This window comes from Elgaria multicarinata, chromosome 8 (genome assembly GCF_023053635.1).
Source record: "Elgaria multicarinata webbii isolate HBS135686 ecotype San Diego chromosome 8, rElgMul1.1.pri, whole genome shotgun sequence".
NCBI classification, from domain to species: domain Eukaryota; kingdom Metazoa; phylum Chordata; class Lepidosauria; order Squamata; family Anguidae; genus Elgaria; species Elgaria multicarinata.
Genome location: NC_086178.1, coordinates 6,446,603 through 6,461,949, shown reverse-complemented (window position 1 = coordinate 6,461,949; position 15,347 = coordinate 6,446,603). Strand labels below are relative to the sequence as shown.

Here is a 15,347-nt window from a genome sequence, read left to right as displayed (position 1 = left end):
ACCCCTCCCCTAAAGCTACACCTCCAGGGCACCCCCAGGCTTGGCCCACCTCTGGGCAGGTGCCCAGACGGGAACCCCGTCCTTTTTCGTACAACCCCTTGGGCGAGCGGTGGTGCCACGGCAGGGCAGTCGGGGAAACACTGGGAGGCTTGAGGCTGGCCACACACTTCCAAAAGTTCCGGAGAAGGACAAGGCATGGTTCCTGGTCAGCTGACAGAGAATCACAGAGTTGGAAGGGACCTACAAGGCCATCGAGTCCAACCCCCTGCTCAATGCAGGAATCCACCCTAAAGCATCCCTGACAGATGCTTGTCCAGCTGCCTCTTGAAGGCCTCGAGTGTGGGAGAGCCCACCACCTCCCTAGGCAACTGGTTCCATTGTCGTACTGCTCTAACAGTCAGGAAGTTTTTCCTGATGTCACGCTGGAATCTGGCTTCCTGTAACTTGAGCCCGTTATTCCTTGTTCTGCACTCTGGGAGGATTGAGAAGAGATCCTGGCCCTCCTCTGTGTGACAACCTTTGAAGTATTTGAAGAGTGCTATCATGTCTCCCCTCCATCTTCTCTTCTCCAGGCTAAACCTGCCCAGTTCTTTCAGTCTCTCTTCATAGGGCTTTGTTTCCAGACCCCTGACCATCCTGGTTGCCCTCCTCTGAACACGCTCCTCCTTTGCCAAGAAAAGCATGATGACCAACAGACAGCAACTTCAGAGACTCGTCATTTGCAGGATGGGCAACGAAATTCTCAGGCACAACGAAATTCAAAATCATCTGAATGTGAAGCGTTGACAACAACAACAACAACAACAACACTACTACACCATCACCATCACCACCATGTCTCAGTGGTATCTTGACACTGACCCTCCCTTGGGGCAATGCAATCATGACTTCCAGTAGATACACTGCGTGTGATGTTCTCCGTCAGCGCAAGGCGTTGCTGGTGGGAGTGCAGTTGATGGAGAACATCACACGCAATGTATCTACGGGGAGTCATGATCGCATTGCCTCACGGGAGGGTCAGTGTCAAGATACCACTGAGACATGGTGGTGGTGTTGATGGTGTAGTGTTGTTGGTGTGCACTGGCTGCCTATGTGCATTGACCGTCACAACAGACGTAGGAGAGCCTTTTGGGAGTTGGGACCAGGGACGAGGAAAAGCAGAGAGGTCCAAGACAGGACAGCCAGCACAGAGAGGAGGAGGAGGAGGAGGAGGAGACAGACAGACAGACAGACAGACAGACAGACACGACTGGGAAAAGCAAAACAAGGTGGGCACAAGAAACTCCAAGAACCATCGCACAAGTGAAAAACAGATGGCTGAGAACTGGCAAACAAGCCGAGCCCCACAGAGAGGAACCAAACCCAGGTGCTCCCGGGCAGGACTATTACACTTGAGCGTCCATCCTGTTAGGAGCCTCCTCCCTCTTGCTTTTGGGCAGGGGCTACTGGAACGCCTGGGCCGCGGCAACCAAGTGAACTACAGATTTGCTTTGCCTAAGCCGCACCTGGTGGGATCAAGATACATCCATCCCTGGGGAAATTCTGGAACAGATTATAAAGAAGTCAATCTGTAAACACCTTGAAATCAATGCAGTGATTACTAGAAGCCAACATGGATTTGTCAGAAACAAATCCTGTCAGACTAATTTGATCTCATTTTTTGATCGGGTAACCTCCCTTGTGGACTGTGGGAATTCTGTGGACGTCATATATCTTGACTTCAGCAAAGCTTTCGACAAAGTGCCCCATGATATTCTGATTAACAAACTAGCTAAAAGTGGGCTAGATGGAACAACTATTAGGTGGATTCACAGTTGGCTACAGAATTGGACTCAAAGAGTACTTATCAATGAAACCTTCTCAAACTGGGGAGAGGCAATGAGTGGGGTGCCGCAGGGCTCAGTCCTGGGCCCAGTGCTCTTCAACATTTTTATTAATGATTTGGACGAGGAGGTGCAGGGAATGATGATCAAATTTGCAGATGACACAAAATTGGGTGGGATAGCTAATACCCTAGAAGACAGAAACAAACTTCAAAGTGATCTTGATAGGCTGGAGTGCTGGGCTGAAAACAACAGAATGACATTTAATAGGAATAAATGCCAAGTTCTACATTTAGGAAATAGAAACCAAATGCACAGTTACAAGATGGGGGATACTTGGCTCAGCATTACTACAAACAAGAAGGATCTTGGAATTGTTGTAGATCACAAGCTGAATATGAGCCAACAGTGCGATATAGCTGCAAGAAAGGCAAATGCTATTTTGGGCTGCATTATTAGAAGTATAGCTTCCAAATCACGCGAGGTACTGGTTCCTCTCTATTCGGCCCTGGTTAGGCCTCATCTAGAGTACTGCGTCCAGTTCTGGGCTCCACAATTCAAGAAGGACGCAGACAAGCTGGAGCATGTTCAGAGGAGGGCAACCAGGATGATCAGGGGTCTGGAAACAAAGCCCTATGAAGAGAGACTGAAAGAACTGGGCATGATTAGCCTGGAGAAGAGAAGATTGAGGGGAGACATGACAGCACTCTTCAAATACTTCAAAGGTTGTCACACAGAGGAGGGCCAGGATCTCTTTTCGATCCTCCCAGAGTGCAGGACACGGAATAACGGGCTCGAGTTACAGGAAGCCAGATTCCAGCTGGACATCAGGAAAAACTTCCTGACTGTTAGAGCAGTACGACAATGGAATCAGTTACCTAGGGAGGTGGTGGGCTCTCCCACACTAGAGGCCTTCAAGAGGCAGCTGGACAACCATCTGTCAGGGATGCTTTAGGGTGGATTCCTGCATTGAGCAGGGGGTTGGACTCGATGGCCTTGTAGGCCCCTTCCAACTCTGCTATTCTATGATTCTATGAGATTCGAGCTCCGACAAAGGCTATGCGGCTCCTCGTGTAGCTACCCAGATAAATCAAACCCAGGTAAATCAAACACTTGAACATGTGAAGTTGCCTTAGAGACCAGTGGTCCAGCCCTGTCCCACCAACTGGCAGTGGCTTGAGCAGGTTTTTCCCCCAACCCTGCTGCTGTATGGGCCATTTTGGATGGAGGTGCCCAGGTAGGCACAGAGGTACACTGAAGTTGATGGCACAGCAGCCGCTAGACCGCTTCGCACTACTACACACTAGTGAGATGCCAGAGACGGAGCCCTCTGGAGCCCTCTGCATGTGCTCCGCCTGTGAGCTGCGGCTTCCTTTCCGAGAACCCTCATCCTGCCCGCTTTCCGCCAGCAGCCACGTACCCGAAAGCAAAATTGCTGTCTTCCCTCCAGTCCACGATACGGCAGATGAAGAGGATGTTGGCGTAGTCCTCGGGCCTGGCGGCGAAATCTGGCGGGCAGTCGCTCAAGGCCACGTGTGCGCGAGGCACTCTGTGGTCCACGGGCGAGAACATGGCACACTTCTTGAACAGTTCGCTGTTGCGGTCAGTCAAGAGGCGGATGAAGCCCGTCGCTGCCCTGGAATGCTTCTTCTCCAAGATGAAGACAACCTGGGAGAGTCAGAGGAGAGACAGTTAAAGCCTTAAAGGATGCTTTCAATTCCGAACAACAGGGCAAGAAAGCAAAGCCTGGGACACCTTCCGCGTTCGCAAGGGCCACGTCCCTTCCACGGTCACGCAGACCAGAGCGCCACTGCATTTTTCAGAACATTCCCCAGAGGCAAAATGTTGTCCCGTTGGTCTTACGCTTACAGGGGAGCCACAGTAGCCACGTGGTCACAAACAGCGTCCACCGGCACGGCTCACACAGTCTTCCCTCAACAAGAGCATGGAAGTCTACGCTTTGCAGCGGAGGGGGGGGTTGGGGGGGCTCGCACTCAGCATGCAATTGAGCAGGGGGTGAGACTCAATGGCCTTCAGGCCCCTTCCAACTCTACTATTTGATGATTCTATGCCCATGTTTGAACCCTGGGGAGGACTTACCACAACTTTCATCGGTTTAACGCTGCAATGGTCTGATCAAAGCAGCGTAGATGTTTAATAAGTACCCTACTCTCCGAGGAGCCCGAGGCCGTGGATCTGGGATCCAACCAATGGAGCTGCCTCTCACCAAGTCAGTCTATGACTTAGTTCAGACAACACGTACTGGGAAAAGTCCACTCAACGGTTGAGTTTCTAGGGGGTGCGCCCCACACATGTTCTAACGCCACCGTTGTGTGGCTGTGGGCTCCCGTGGAGTTGAGAAAAATCCATCCTGACGTTTGATTGACAGTTCCCCCGCCTACTCTCCTCCCCTGGTCCTCCCAATGGTATCCCATCAGCCATTGCTGGGGGGGGGAGAACAACCCCGGCGGCTCTCCTAGAGCGGCACTTGCTCCTTTCGCCACTCTGGCCAGAGAACTCTGTAGCCAGTGGGAAAAGTCAACGCAACAGAAAACTCCACGGAGCCCTCCACACAACACGCCACACAACGGCTGTGCAGGAACTCTCCCCTGCACCGCGTGGATATTCAGCGTGGAGTTTTCCCGCCAGACAACACATTTCTCAACGGTGGGGTAAAAACGTGTTGTCTGAACTGAGCCTACTTGTCCCTCTCACCTGCTACTGTCTACCCTAAATGGGGAAGAGCTCCCTCCCAGGTCCAAGGCTGTGTGTTTTTTCTCCCACAGACCTTCTCCCTGAAATCCCTTTAACTTAAGCACCTGTGTTCTAATCAGGAGAGGTGCCAGGGGTCGAATCGGGGACCTCGAACATACAAAACACGTGTGCCAGTGTGGAATTCTGGGTTCCACCCAATTTTATCCTAATCCTGTGATGTAGGTTAGGCAGGCAGTGATTGTCCTACACTCACCCAGTGGGATTTATTTATGACGTCTATATCCTGCTTCCCCCTGAAGGAGCTCGAGGCAGCGCCCGTGTCTTCCCAACCCTCACCCCCATTACATCCTTAAAACAGCCCTGCGAGGGAGGTTAGGCTGGGATATGGTGACTGGGCTGACGTCGCCCGGTGAGCTTCATGGCTGAGTAGAGACTTCAACCTGAGTCTCCCCAGTCCTACTGTGACACTGCAACCACCTGGGCTTCTAGTCTTCCCTAATGAAAAGCTGTGGCAGCTGTACTGGTGAATAATAGAATCATAGAATCATAGGAAAGTAGAGTTAGAAGGGGCCTCTAAGGCCATCTAGTCCAACCCCCGGCTCAATGCAGGAATCCACCCTAAAGCAAACCTGCCTCTTGAAGGCCTCTAGTGTGGGAGAGGCCACCACCTCCCTAGGTAATTGGTTCCATTGTCGTACTGCTCTAACAGTCAGGAAGTTTTTCCCGATGTCCAGCCGGAATCTGGCTTCCTGAACTTCAGCCCGTTATTCTGTGCCCTGCACTCTGGGATGATCGGTAAGAGATCCTTGCCCTCCTCTGCAAGAGTCCCATGCAGAGCCGAAAGAAACCAGTGGGGTTGGATGAAAGGCTTGGACCCAGGTAGCTGCTTTTGTGGGAGATGGGGGGGGCGGGGGGGAGCCCTCTTGATGGCACAGCTAGGAGGCTTTTAATACAACGCTACCTTGGCAGTCTTCTGAAGGTACTGATCTGGGTCGGTTGCCTTGGAGGAATCGTCCTGCTTCGCATGGCGGCCACCGCAAGCCTCCAGATTGCTCCCTATGGAACACACACACACACACATAAAACATTCCCTTTTCCTAATTCCAGACTTTTAAGGTCCCTTTTTGGCAGTCCGAAGGGCCAACTTCGAGAACTGGCCCAGACTGAAAGCAGCAAAAAAAAAACCCACCAAAAACACCGTATGTCAAAATCGCCGTGGAACAAATAGCACCACTTCAATATCCCTCCAGGCTGCAATGGGGAACAGATATATGGTCAACTTCCATTGTGCACATCTGCTAAAATCAAAATAAACCCCAACATTTACAAGAATATCTATACCAGCCATAATAAACAAAATGGTGGAAAACACACTCTATTTATTAAATGCAAGTAAAAGCGTTTGGATTTCCTGGCACTTCTGACGTTGGGGTCATTTCACTTTTCACGTTACATAAATAGTCCCCTTTAAGTGCTCGTATTCATTAAAATGTTTAATTTCCTTTAAAGAATGTTATGCAAGGTTATAAAATGCGTATTTAGCCTAGAAACCAAAACCGCACCTTGCAAGGAGATAGTCTTCGGCGAAGGCCCAGCTGTTATTAAATAAGGCTGATGAGAAGTCATATATGCCCTAAGGAAAGGGGGAAAGAGTCCTCCTCCAGACACCAACAAGACGTAAACCAAGAGACAACAGCAGTTCAGACGTTACGCTGGCAGAGTTGAGTATCTCAGCCCTGACAAGCAATCTTTAAAGGCCAGTTTGGATCTGCGAAAGTAGGGTTCCCACCACCCGGCTACGGTGGCTACCAGGAGCAGGGCCTTCTCTGCTGTGGCACCCCGGCTGTGGAATGAGCTCCTTAAGGAGGTTCGCTTGGCACCTACACTGTATTCTTTCAGACGCCAGGTGAAGACCTTTTTATTCTCCCAGCATTTTAACAGTCTCTAAATCTAATTTTAACTTGGCTGCTTTAAATTTGTATCTTAAATTTGTGTTTCTTCACGGCTGCTGATTTTATCCTGGTTGTGCTTTTATACTGCATTTTATATCATGTTTTTAAACTCTTTGTTTTATACTTTGAATGGTTTTCAATTTTTTGTGAACCGCCCCGGGGAGCTTCGGCTATGGGGCGGTATAAAAATGCAATAAACAAATATATAAATAAATAAAATGTCACTTTGGGGTGAAAACAGGATCTCACCACCCTGTGGACCATTCTAGTGGAGCATAGGGACACAGCTTCCTATGTCCCTATGCTCCACTAGAATCGGACGCCTGGTGCATTTAGCCCAGTATTGCTTGCACTGACTGGCAGCAGCGGCTGTCCAAGGTTTCAGGCAGGATTCCTTTCCTCGCCCTACCTGGAGAAGCCGGGAATCGAACCTGGGACCTTCTGCATGCAAAGCACGGGCTGCGTCCCACTGAGCTATGGCCCCTCCCTGGATGGGCTAAAAGCCCGAGCTGAAAGCCCATTCACCTGTGGGGCTGCTGGCTGGAAAAGGAAGTCATTCTATCATTTCCAAGGAGCCTAGTTTCCAAAAAGGAGCAAGTCATTCTGGCTTCCATGTTTAAGAGAAAGTAGCTGTTGGGCATTTTTTTAAAGAACAGGGAAGATGTAAGGCAATTGTTTTAATGAAGAGCGTGCGCCAGGATGCCTGACAGACTCCCAGGGAGAAGCCCACAAAAGAGGTCCATTGGTTGCCCCCACATGCCCCGCTGCGGCTGGTGGCCGAATCTCTCTCGTGTCTGCACTACAGCCCCCCTCCCTTCATCGAAAAGGACCACAGAGCACCTTCATAGAATCATAGAATCATAGAACAGCAGAGCTGGAAGGGACCTACAAGGCCATCAAGTCCAACCCCCTGCTCAATGCAGGAATCCACCCTAAAGCATCCCTGACAGATGGTTGTCCAGCTGCCTCTTGAAGGCCTCTAGGGTGGGAGAGCCCACAACCTCCCTAGGTAACTGGTTCCATTGTCGTACTGCTTAACAGTCAGGAAGTTTTTCCTGATGTCCAGCTGGAATCTGGCTTCCTGTAACTTGAGCCCGTTATTCCGTGTCCTGCACTCTGGGAGGATCGAGAAGAGATCCTGGCCCTCCTCTGTGTGACAACCTTTCAAGCATTTGAAGAGTACTATCGCATTTCCCCTCCATCTTCTCTTCTCCAGGCTAAACCTGCCCAGTTCTTTCAGTCTCTCTTCATGGGGCTTTGTTTCCAGACCCCTGATCATCCTGGTTGCCCTCCTCTGAACCTGCTCCAGCTTGTCTGAGTCCTTCTTGAACTGTGGAGCCCAGAACTGGACGCAATACTCTAGATGTGCTGCCTCCAGTATCTGAGGCAGTAAGCCTGTGTGTACCAGTTGCTGCGGAACATGGGTGGGAGGGTGCTGTTGCACTGTGTCCAGCTTTGTTGGACCCTGGTTGACAGCTGGTTGGCCACTGTGGGAACAGAGTGTTGGACTAGATCAGCCTTCCTCAACCTGCGGCGCTCCAGATGTGTTGGACTACAACTCCCGGAATGCCCCAGCCAGCTGGGGCATTCTGGGAGATGCAGTCCAACACATCTGGAGCGCCCCAGGTTGAGAAAGGCTGGACTAAATGAACCCTCGGTCTGATCCAGCAGGGCTGTTACGTTCTTCTGGATCTTTGGGCTGTCCATATAACAAGGAACCAAAAGTGGAACCCAACAGCGCTGGGCAGGCAGTGATAATTACGTCACACACACACACACACACACACACACACACACACGCAAAAGAGTCCGGAGCAGCACCGACGTGGGCAAGCATATCATGGAGAATAAGGGAGACCAGGAGAAATCCTGGACAGCTGAACTTAAGAAGCGAAGCGTCGGGAGGAGCAGAGAAAAGGAGCCTGCTGCCATTTGCCAAACCAGAAATAAACTATGCCGAGCCTTTGCTGTCGTGGTTATCCGGTGACCATTCAATATTTCCACCCTGGGCAGCGCTATGTTTGCAGTGGGAGATTTACTATGTTAGGTTGGGCAGGGCTCTCTCGGCTTATCTTACAGTGCAAACACCCTCCACTAGCTCCAGCCCAGCAAAACGGTGCTTTAATCCCCTTGTTTCCCTTTCGGGTGATTACCTGACAAAACCAAAAATTGTTATAGCTTTGCTGAAAAGAAAATGAGGCACTAATGGCAAGAAACCTCTCCAATTAGTTGTGTTATTACCAGCAAATTAGATCCAGCGTTTGCAACGTTTGCAGCCCTCCGAGACGGCACGCTGAACGGTTCGGAGGCCTACCCGGCTGCACTTCGATCCCCTCCGCCTGGTAGAAGATGGCTTTTTCTTTCCTTTTCAAGTTCTTGAAAGTTCCTTGCACAAATCAGATTAGCCAGGACAGCTGAGGTGGCCAACGCAGGCCCTTAAAGCCATCAGATTAAAACACTTATTAGCCATGACAGATCCAAAGTTATTTTTTCCAGGCTCGCTGCGGCCACTGTGGAAATTTGCAACTCCTTCCAAGAAGAGCACAATTAAACGTTAGCAATTCCCACTGGCAAGTGAAAATATATTGTGTTTTCTGAGCCTTTCAACATACGCACACACGCGCACTCGCACATGCACACATGCGCACGCCGGCGAACCGAAAGGGGGAAAGACGCGTCTCCTACCCTGGATGGAAACAGGACGGTTGACAATTCTGGCAAGGGCGAAGGTAGTGCTTGCACGAGGTTCAAGCTACTTTTTCAATGCTGTATTTGGTGCGCTTCATCTCTGGGGCAAGAAAACCCGCCCAGGTCCCAATGGTGGCATGGAAAATTGAGTGAGTTTAGGGTAGGAATGTACAAGGCTCATGGTTCTGTTCGCAAATCAGAAAACGTGGAATATAAATGTAATAAATCAATCACGGTTTTTTTAAACCGCCCAGAGAGCTTCGGCTATTGGGCGGTGTCGAAATGCAATAAATAAATAAAATAAAGAAAGAAGAACTTTTCCCATTCGAAGCACCAAGAAGCAGGTCAAAAACAAAAACAGGAGCAAGCCAAAACAAGCTACAAAGTGATTTTCAGAGAATTTAAACCAGAAAGAAAGAAAGAATTTAAACCAGCTCAAAACTCACCGGTTCTCCCATCCCTAGCTCAGAGCAGCCTTTCCCAACCTGGGTGCCCTCCATATGCGTTGGCCTACAACCTCCATCATCCCCAGCCAGCACTGCCGACCATGCCGACTGGGAATAATGGGAGTTGTAGTGCACACAAAATGAGATAACACCGATTCTGTAGAAGTGCATTGTTAAACTATGGAATTCGCTACCACAAAGTGTAGTGAAGGCCACCAACGTAGATGGTGGCTTTCACTACACAAAGCCCTATGAAGAGAGACTGAAAGAACTGGGCCTGTTTAGCCTGGAGAAGAGAAGATGGAGGGGAGACATGAGAGCACTCTTCAAATACTTCAAAGGTTGTCACACAGAGGAGGGCCAGGATCGCTTCTCGATCCTCCCAGAGTGCAGGACACGGAATAACGGGCTCAAGTTAAAGGAAGCCAGATTCCAGATGGACATCAGGAAAAAACTTCCTGACTGTTAGAGCAGTACAACAATGGAATCAGTTGCCTGGTGAGGTTGTGGCCTCTCCCACACTAGAGGCCTTCAAGAGGCAGCTGGACAACCCTCTGTCAGGGATGCTTTAGGGTGGGTTCCTGCATTGAGCAGGGGGTTGGACTCGATGGCCTTGTAGGCCCCTTCCAACTCTGCTATTCTATGATTCTATGATTCTATGGCCTTAAAAGGGAGGTTGGACTAATTCCTGGAAGAGAAGGCTAGCAATGGCTAGTAGTTCTGATGGTTGTGTGCTACCTCCAGTATTCGAGGCAGTAAGCCTGGGTGCACCAGTTGCTGGGGAACATGGGTGGGAAGGTGCTGCTGCTGCACTTGCAACCTGCTTGTGGGCTCCTGGCCACTGTGTGCAGAGAATGCTGGACTAGATGGACCCTTGGTCTCACCCAGCATCAGGGCTCTTCTGATGTTCTAAAGGACAAGGCAAGGAAGGTAAAGATCTTAAAGATATACGGGAGGATATAAATGTTTTAAATAAATAACTATAGCAGAGCTATGTAGCTAGTGCCTTATTCAGGCAATGAGCTCCTCAGAGCAATGGGCTGAAGCGAAGCCTGGAGTGTTTATATATATATATATATATATATATATATATATATATATATATTATTTATTATTTATTCATTACATTTATATCCTGCCCTTTTTCCTCCAAGGAACCCTCTCCATTTTGTCCTCACAACAACAACAACCCTGTGAGGTGGGTTGGGCTGAGAGTCCATGACTGGCCCAAAGTCACCCAGTGGGTTTCCATGGCTGAGTGGGGACTAGAACCTGGCTCTCCCGACCCCCAGCCCGACACCTTTGCCGCTACACCACATAGGCTTTGTAGCCACCCTGCCTACCCTCTGTGACCTCAATGTTTGGGGCTATTTAGCTTAGAAAAAAACACGAGTAAGAGGGGACATGATAGAGGCATATAAAATTAGGCAAAGTGTGGAGAAAGTAGATAAGGTAATTTTTTTCTGTCTTTCACTGTTCATACTAGAACCCAGGCTGACTGGTGGGAGATTCAGGACAGATGATGATGATGATGATTTATTGCACTTATATACCGCTCCCATAGCCAGGGCTCTCTGGGCGGTTTACAGTAATTCTAAAAAATTAAGATAAAAACGAGTATACAAAATTTAAAATTCTAAAACACAGAAAATACACACATAAAGCATTAAAAGCCGTTAAAAAAACTAAACATGTGGGTAATTAAGATGTGCTGCCATATGCCTGGGCAAAGAGGAAAGTCTTAACCTGGCGCCGGAAAGATAGCGGCGTTGGCGCCAGGCGAGCCTCGTCAGGGAGATCGTTCCATAGTCTGGGGGCCACCACCGAAAAGGCCCTGTCCCTCGTTGCCACACTCCGTGTATGAAGGGAAGGACTTCTTCATACAGCGCAGAGTTAAACGATGGAATTCGCTACCACAAGATGTAGTGATGGCCACCAATCTGGATGGTTTAAAAAGGAGATTAGGCGATTTAGACAAAAGACCTAGCTGAGATTCCTAAGCATCTCTTTAAGAGAACCCGATTCTTCCTCTGTGGCCACAATCTACCTCTCATAGGTCCCCTGGCAAGGCTGAACTTTCCAGCTGCACGGTCATCGGAGGTCCAAAGGCCTGCAAGCAAGATGACTCAGGTGAAATACGGAACGTTCTCTTGCAGAGCCGGGAAGCACAGCAAAAACATGCTTAACATCAACCTTTTACCTGGAAGTGCGGAAATATTTCTCAATAAAAGGTTTAGCTCACCTTCCGTGGAAGTGCCCGCTGCGAAAATTGCAAAATAAAACCTTCCTCTGTGTTTGTGTGTGTGCGTGCACCAACACCAACACACACACACACACACACACACACACAGAAACATCAGCCAAGCCAGGCCTAACAGTGTAAAACCAAGGTGTTTCATAACACCACCAGAAGGCTCCTCAAAAAGACAAAGGCAGCTTCCCTAAGGGGGTTTCCTTCCAACGCTTGAGAAATTCCACCTTGCTCTGGCTAAGCTTTCTAGGTTCCTCAGTTTGCCACACCCATCCAGTAAAGGGAGCCACAGAAGAGGCTACAGGAATGAGGAGCCCCATGTTCAAAACACACGCGCACAAAATGGATAAGAAATCCCATCTAGGCTCGGGTATCTGAACAGGAGGTAGATTTTTATTTAGTTAAAATATTTCTTGGCTGCGTTTCAGGGCAGAGGCCCTCCCAGGCAGTTTGCCAGAGCTGGGACAAACTGAAGATTGAGGGGAGACATGAGAGCACTCTTCAAATACTTAAAAGGTTGTCACACAGAGGAGGGCCAGGATCTCTTCTCGATCCTCCCAGAGCGCAGGACACGGAATAACGGGCTCAAGTTACAGGAAGCCAGATTCCGGCTGGACATCAGGAAAAACTTCCTGACTGTTAGAGCAGTACGACAATGGAACCAGTTACCTAGGGAGGTTGTGGGCTCTCCCACACTGGAGTCATTCAAGAAGCAGCTGGACAACCATCTGGCCGGGATGCTTTAGGGTGGATTCCTGCATTGAGCAGGGGGTTGGACTCGATGGCCTTATAGGCCCCTTCCAGCTCTACTATTCTATGATTCTATGAAAACTAGGGCCAGACTTACTGAGATGGATATGTGAGAGCCAGTATGGTGTAGTTCACAGGTAGACAACAGGTGGCCCCTGCTGCCCTCACAACTCTCTCTCTGTGTGTGTATAACAAAATGGTCTCTGGAGCAGCCAATTGAAAGTCTTCTTCTCTCTTTTTAGTGCTCCTTAACTACTAAGGAGCACCGAAACAATCTCATTTTGATGTTTTGGGTGCTCTTTGGACACCATTTCTTTAATTCTTTAAAATTTATTTTGCATTTTTTCAGAACCAAGCTGCAGATTGGGTGGGGGGAGGTGTACTAAAAGTCCCCACGTCTCCCAATGCTGCCCACCGCTGGTGCAACAATGAGAGGGTTCAAGTCCCTACATGGCCATGAAGCTCACTAGACGTTGGCACTCGGCCTCCCCCTGAGCCAACGTACCCACGTGGATTAGACCAGAGGTGGCTCAGAGAGCAGCCTAACCTGTGCTGGGAAGCCTTTGCTTTGCATCCCAAGAGCCGCAGGGGCAAGAAGAACCAGGGGGACGTCCTCCTGAAGGAATGGGACGAGTCAAATGGCACGGCTGCTCGACTGTGCCCCGAGATACCCAAGGGGACAACCTCTCTGAAGTTTCGGGAAGGCAAGAGCAAGGACGCTTATAATAGAAACTCTTGCTGGGAGCCCTTCGCTCCTGGGCACAGGTGCTGTTTCGACTCCACTCCCCCCTTGAGCTAAGCCCAGCTCTTCCCCCAACCTGGGTTGAACTACAACTACCAGCATCCCCTGGCGGGTCCAACCCATCCAGAGGGCATCAGGTTGGGGAAACCTGGGCTAGTCGGAGGAGGGACTTTCTCTGTTTGCAGAAAGCAAAGACTCATTCGGAAAGAGTGAAGGCTAGCAAGGTGGACGCGTTTCCTTCCTTTTATTTACAAATCCAGAAAGGCCAGAGAGCATTTGAGAGCCAAAAGGGTTGCTCTTGGCCCAAGGCCGGCCTCGGGGGGAGCGAGCTGGGTGCTTGCCCTGGCCGCCGATCTGAAGGGGATGCTGAGCTCAGCTCAGCGGTCCGGTATTAGCTGAGTGTTCTGTCTGCAGTCAGCTGGGGAAACCCAGCAACTGTCTTACAGTTCTACGGGTCGCTTGGTCCCTAGCTATGAAAATAACCTTCCATCAATTTGCTTTACGGTGTGTTTCCTTCTCAATTCCAGTTTGATGCCATCTCTTCTACATAAAAATCAGAGGATCACAGCCTTCCTTTTGACGGGTTTCGCCATTCTTCACCAGGCACACAGCTTGGCAACTCTGCGAAACTGATCAGGGTGGGCAGGGACCGAAGGCACGATTCCTCCCAGGGCTGGCCCTGCTCTTGGCTATGGAACAGCTGCTGCCGAGGTGGGTCGCTGCAGCTTCTTTCGCAGCCTCAGAATAACGAGAGCTTGTGTGGCGTCCGGGCTGCAGCTGAGCCCAACTAAGCTTGCTTCATTTCAAGGCCTGGCACTTAGCACCTTCTACGCTTCCCCTGAGTTTGGGCAGATTGAAAATGTGAGGCTCATTGAATTCTCTATGTGCAATGAAAACATAGGCCGGGGGGTGGGGGGTGGGGTGGGGAGACCACTCAAGTCCAGCACCCCTTCTTTCCAGCAGCACGAGACCAAGCAGTGCACACACCTATATCATGAGGTAGCACCAAGCAGTGCACACACCTGGCAATACCTGAGATGCAACTCAGGCTTGCACAGGAGAGAGGGAACCTCTTTTCAAAGCAGCGGTGTTAAACCTCTTTCAGCCAGAAGGACAAATCAAATCCCAAAAAAGCACTTGGGTTTGGGGGCTACATTCCAGGAGTGGGGAGGTGAAAAGGCGGAAGGGGGGGGTCCCAAAGGGCAACAGGGTGGAGTGGGGGGGGGGGTCAAAAATACAAAAAAAATAATGCCAGGATATTGTAGCTCAAAGCCCTTGCTGCCAGTAACTAAGCCTCAGCAGAGGCCTTTCTACTCTTTTGGAGTGGAGAAAATATTGCACAAACGCCTGGAAATCATCCAGGGGAGGCCGGATTTGGCCCCCGGGTCTCAGACTCCCCACCTCTGTTTTAATGCACAAACAAACAAAAAATGAGTCCCCTCCCAGAGGTGTAGAAGTTACTGTTGCAGGGGGAGGGGGGGGGAAGAATCCAGTCACCTTGAAAACCCAATTCTGCAAAATGCACCACCGCTCATTTCAAAAAAATGTCACCGCAGGCAAGTCACCACATCAGCCGACAGAAATGCTGAACGGCTCGTTTTAAGGAAAACGCTTTGTTAAACACTTTGCCTTCATTGCCGCAGCTGCAACAGTAACAACCACAACCACTGCAGCTTGTGCAAAATGCAGCGGCCAGAGTGATAACAGGGACCAGAAGGTTCGAACACGTAAGACTCACTCTGGCCCACTTGCATTGGCTGAATCGAGCCCGATTCAAGGCGCTGGTTTTAACCTATCAAGCCTTACACGGCTTGGGACCACAATACCTGACGGAACGCCTCTCCCGACATGAACCTACCCGTACACTGCGCTCAACATCCAAGGTCCTCCTCCGGGTGCCTACTCCGAGGGAAGTTCGGAGGACGGCAACAAGAGAGAGGGCCTTTTCAGTGGTGGCCCCCCAATTACGGAATGATCTTC

General features: G+C 50.0%; 1 protein-coding gene across 1 annotated transcript in view; it reads right to left on the bottom strand.

Moving 5' to 3' along the window:
• The window catches only part of DIS3L2 (DIS3 like 3'-5' exoribonuclease 2), a 316,408-nt gene that overhangs the window by 167,295 nt on the left and 133,766 nt on the right, over positions 1-15,347 (bottom strand). The window contains exons 8-9 of the mRNA XM_063131760.1: positions 5,500-5,594; positions 3,244-3,491 (exon numbers count right to left, since the gene is read on the bottom strand). Coding sequence (XP_062987830.1) covers positions 3,244-3,491; positions 5,500-5,594 — 343 coding nt within the window. The remainder of the gene's footprint in view (positions 1-3,243; positions 3,492-5,499; positions 5,595-15,347) is intronic.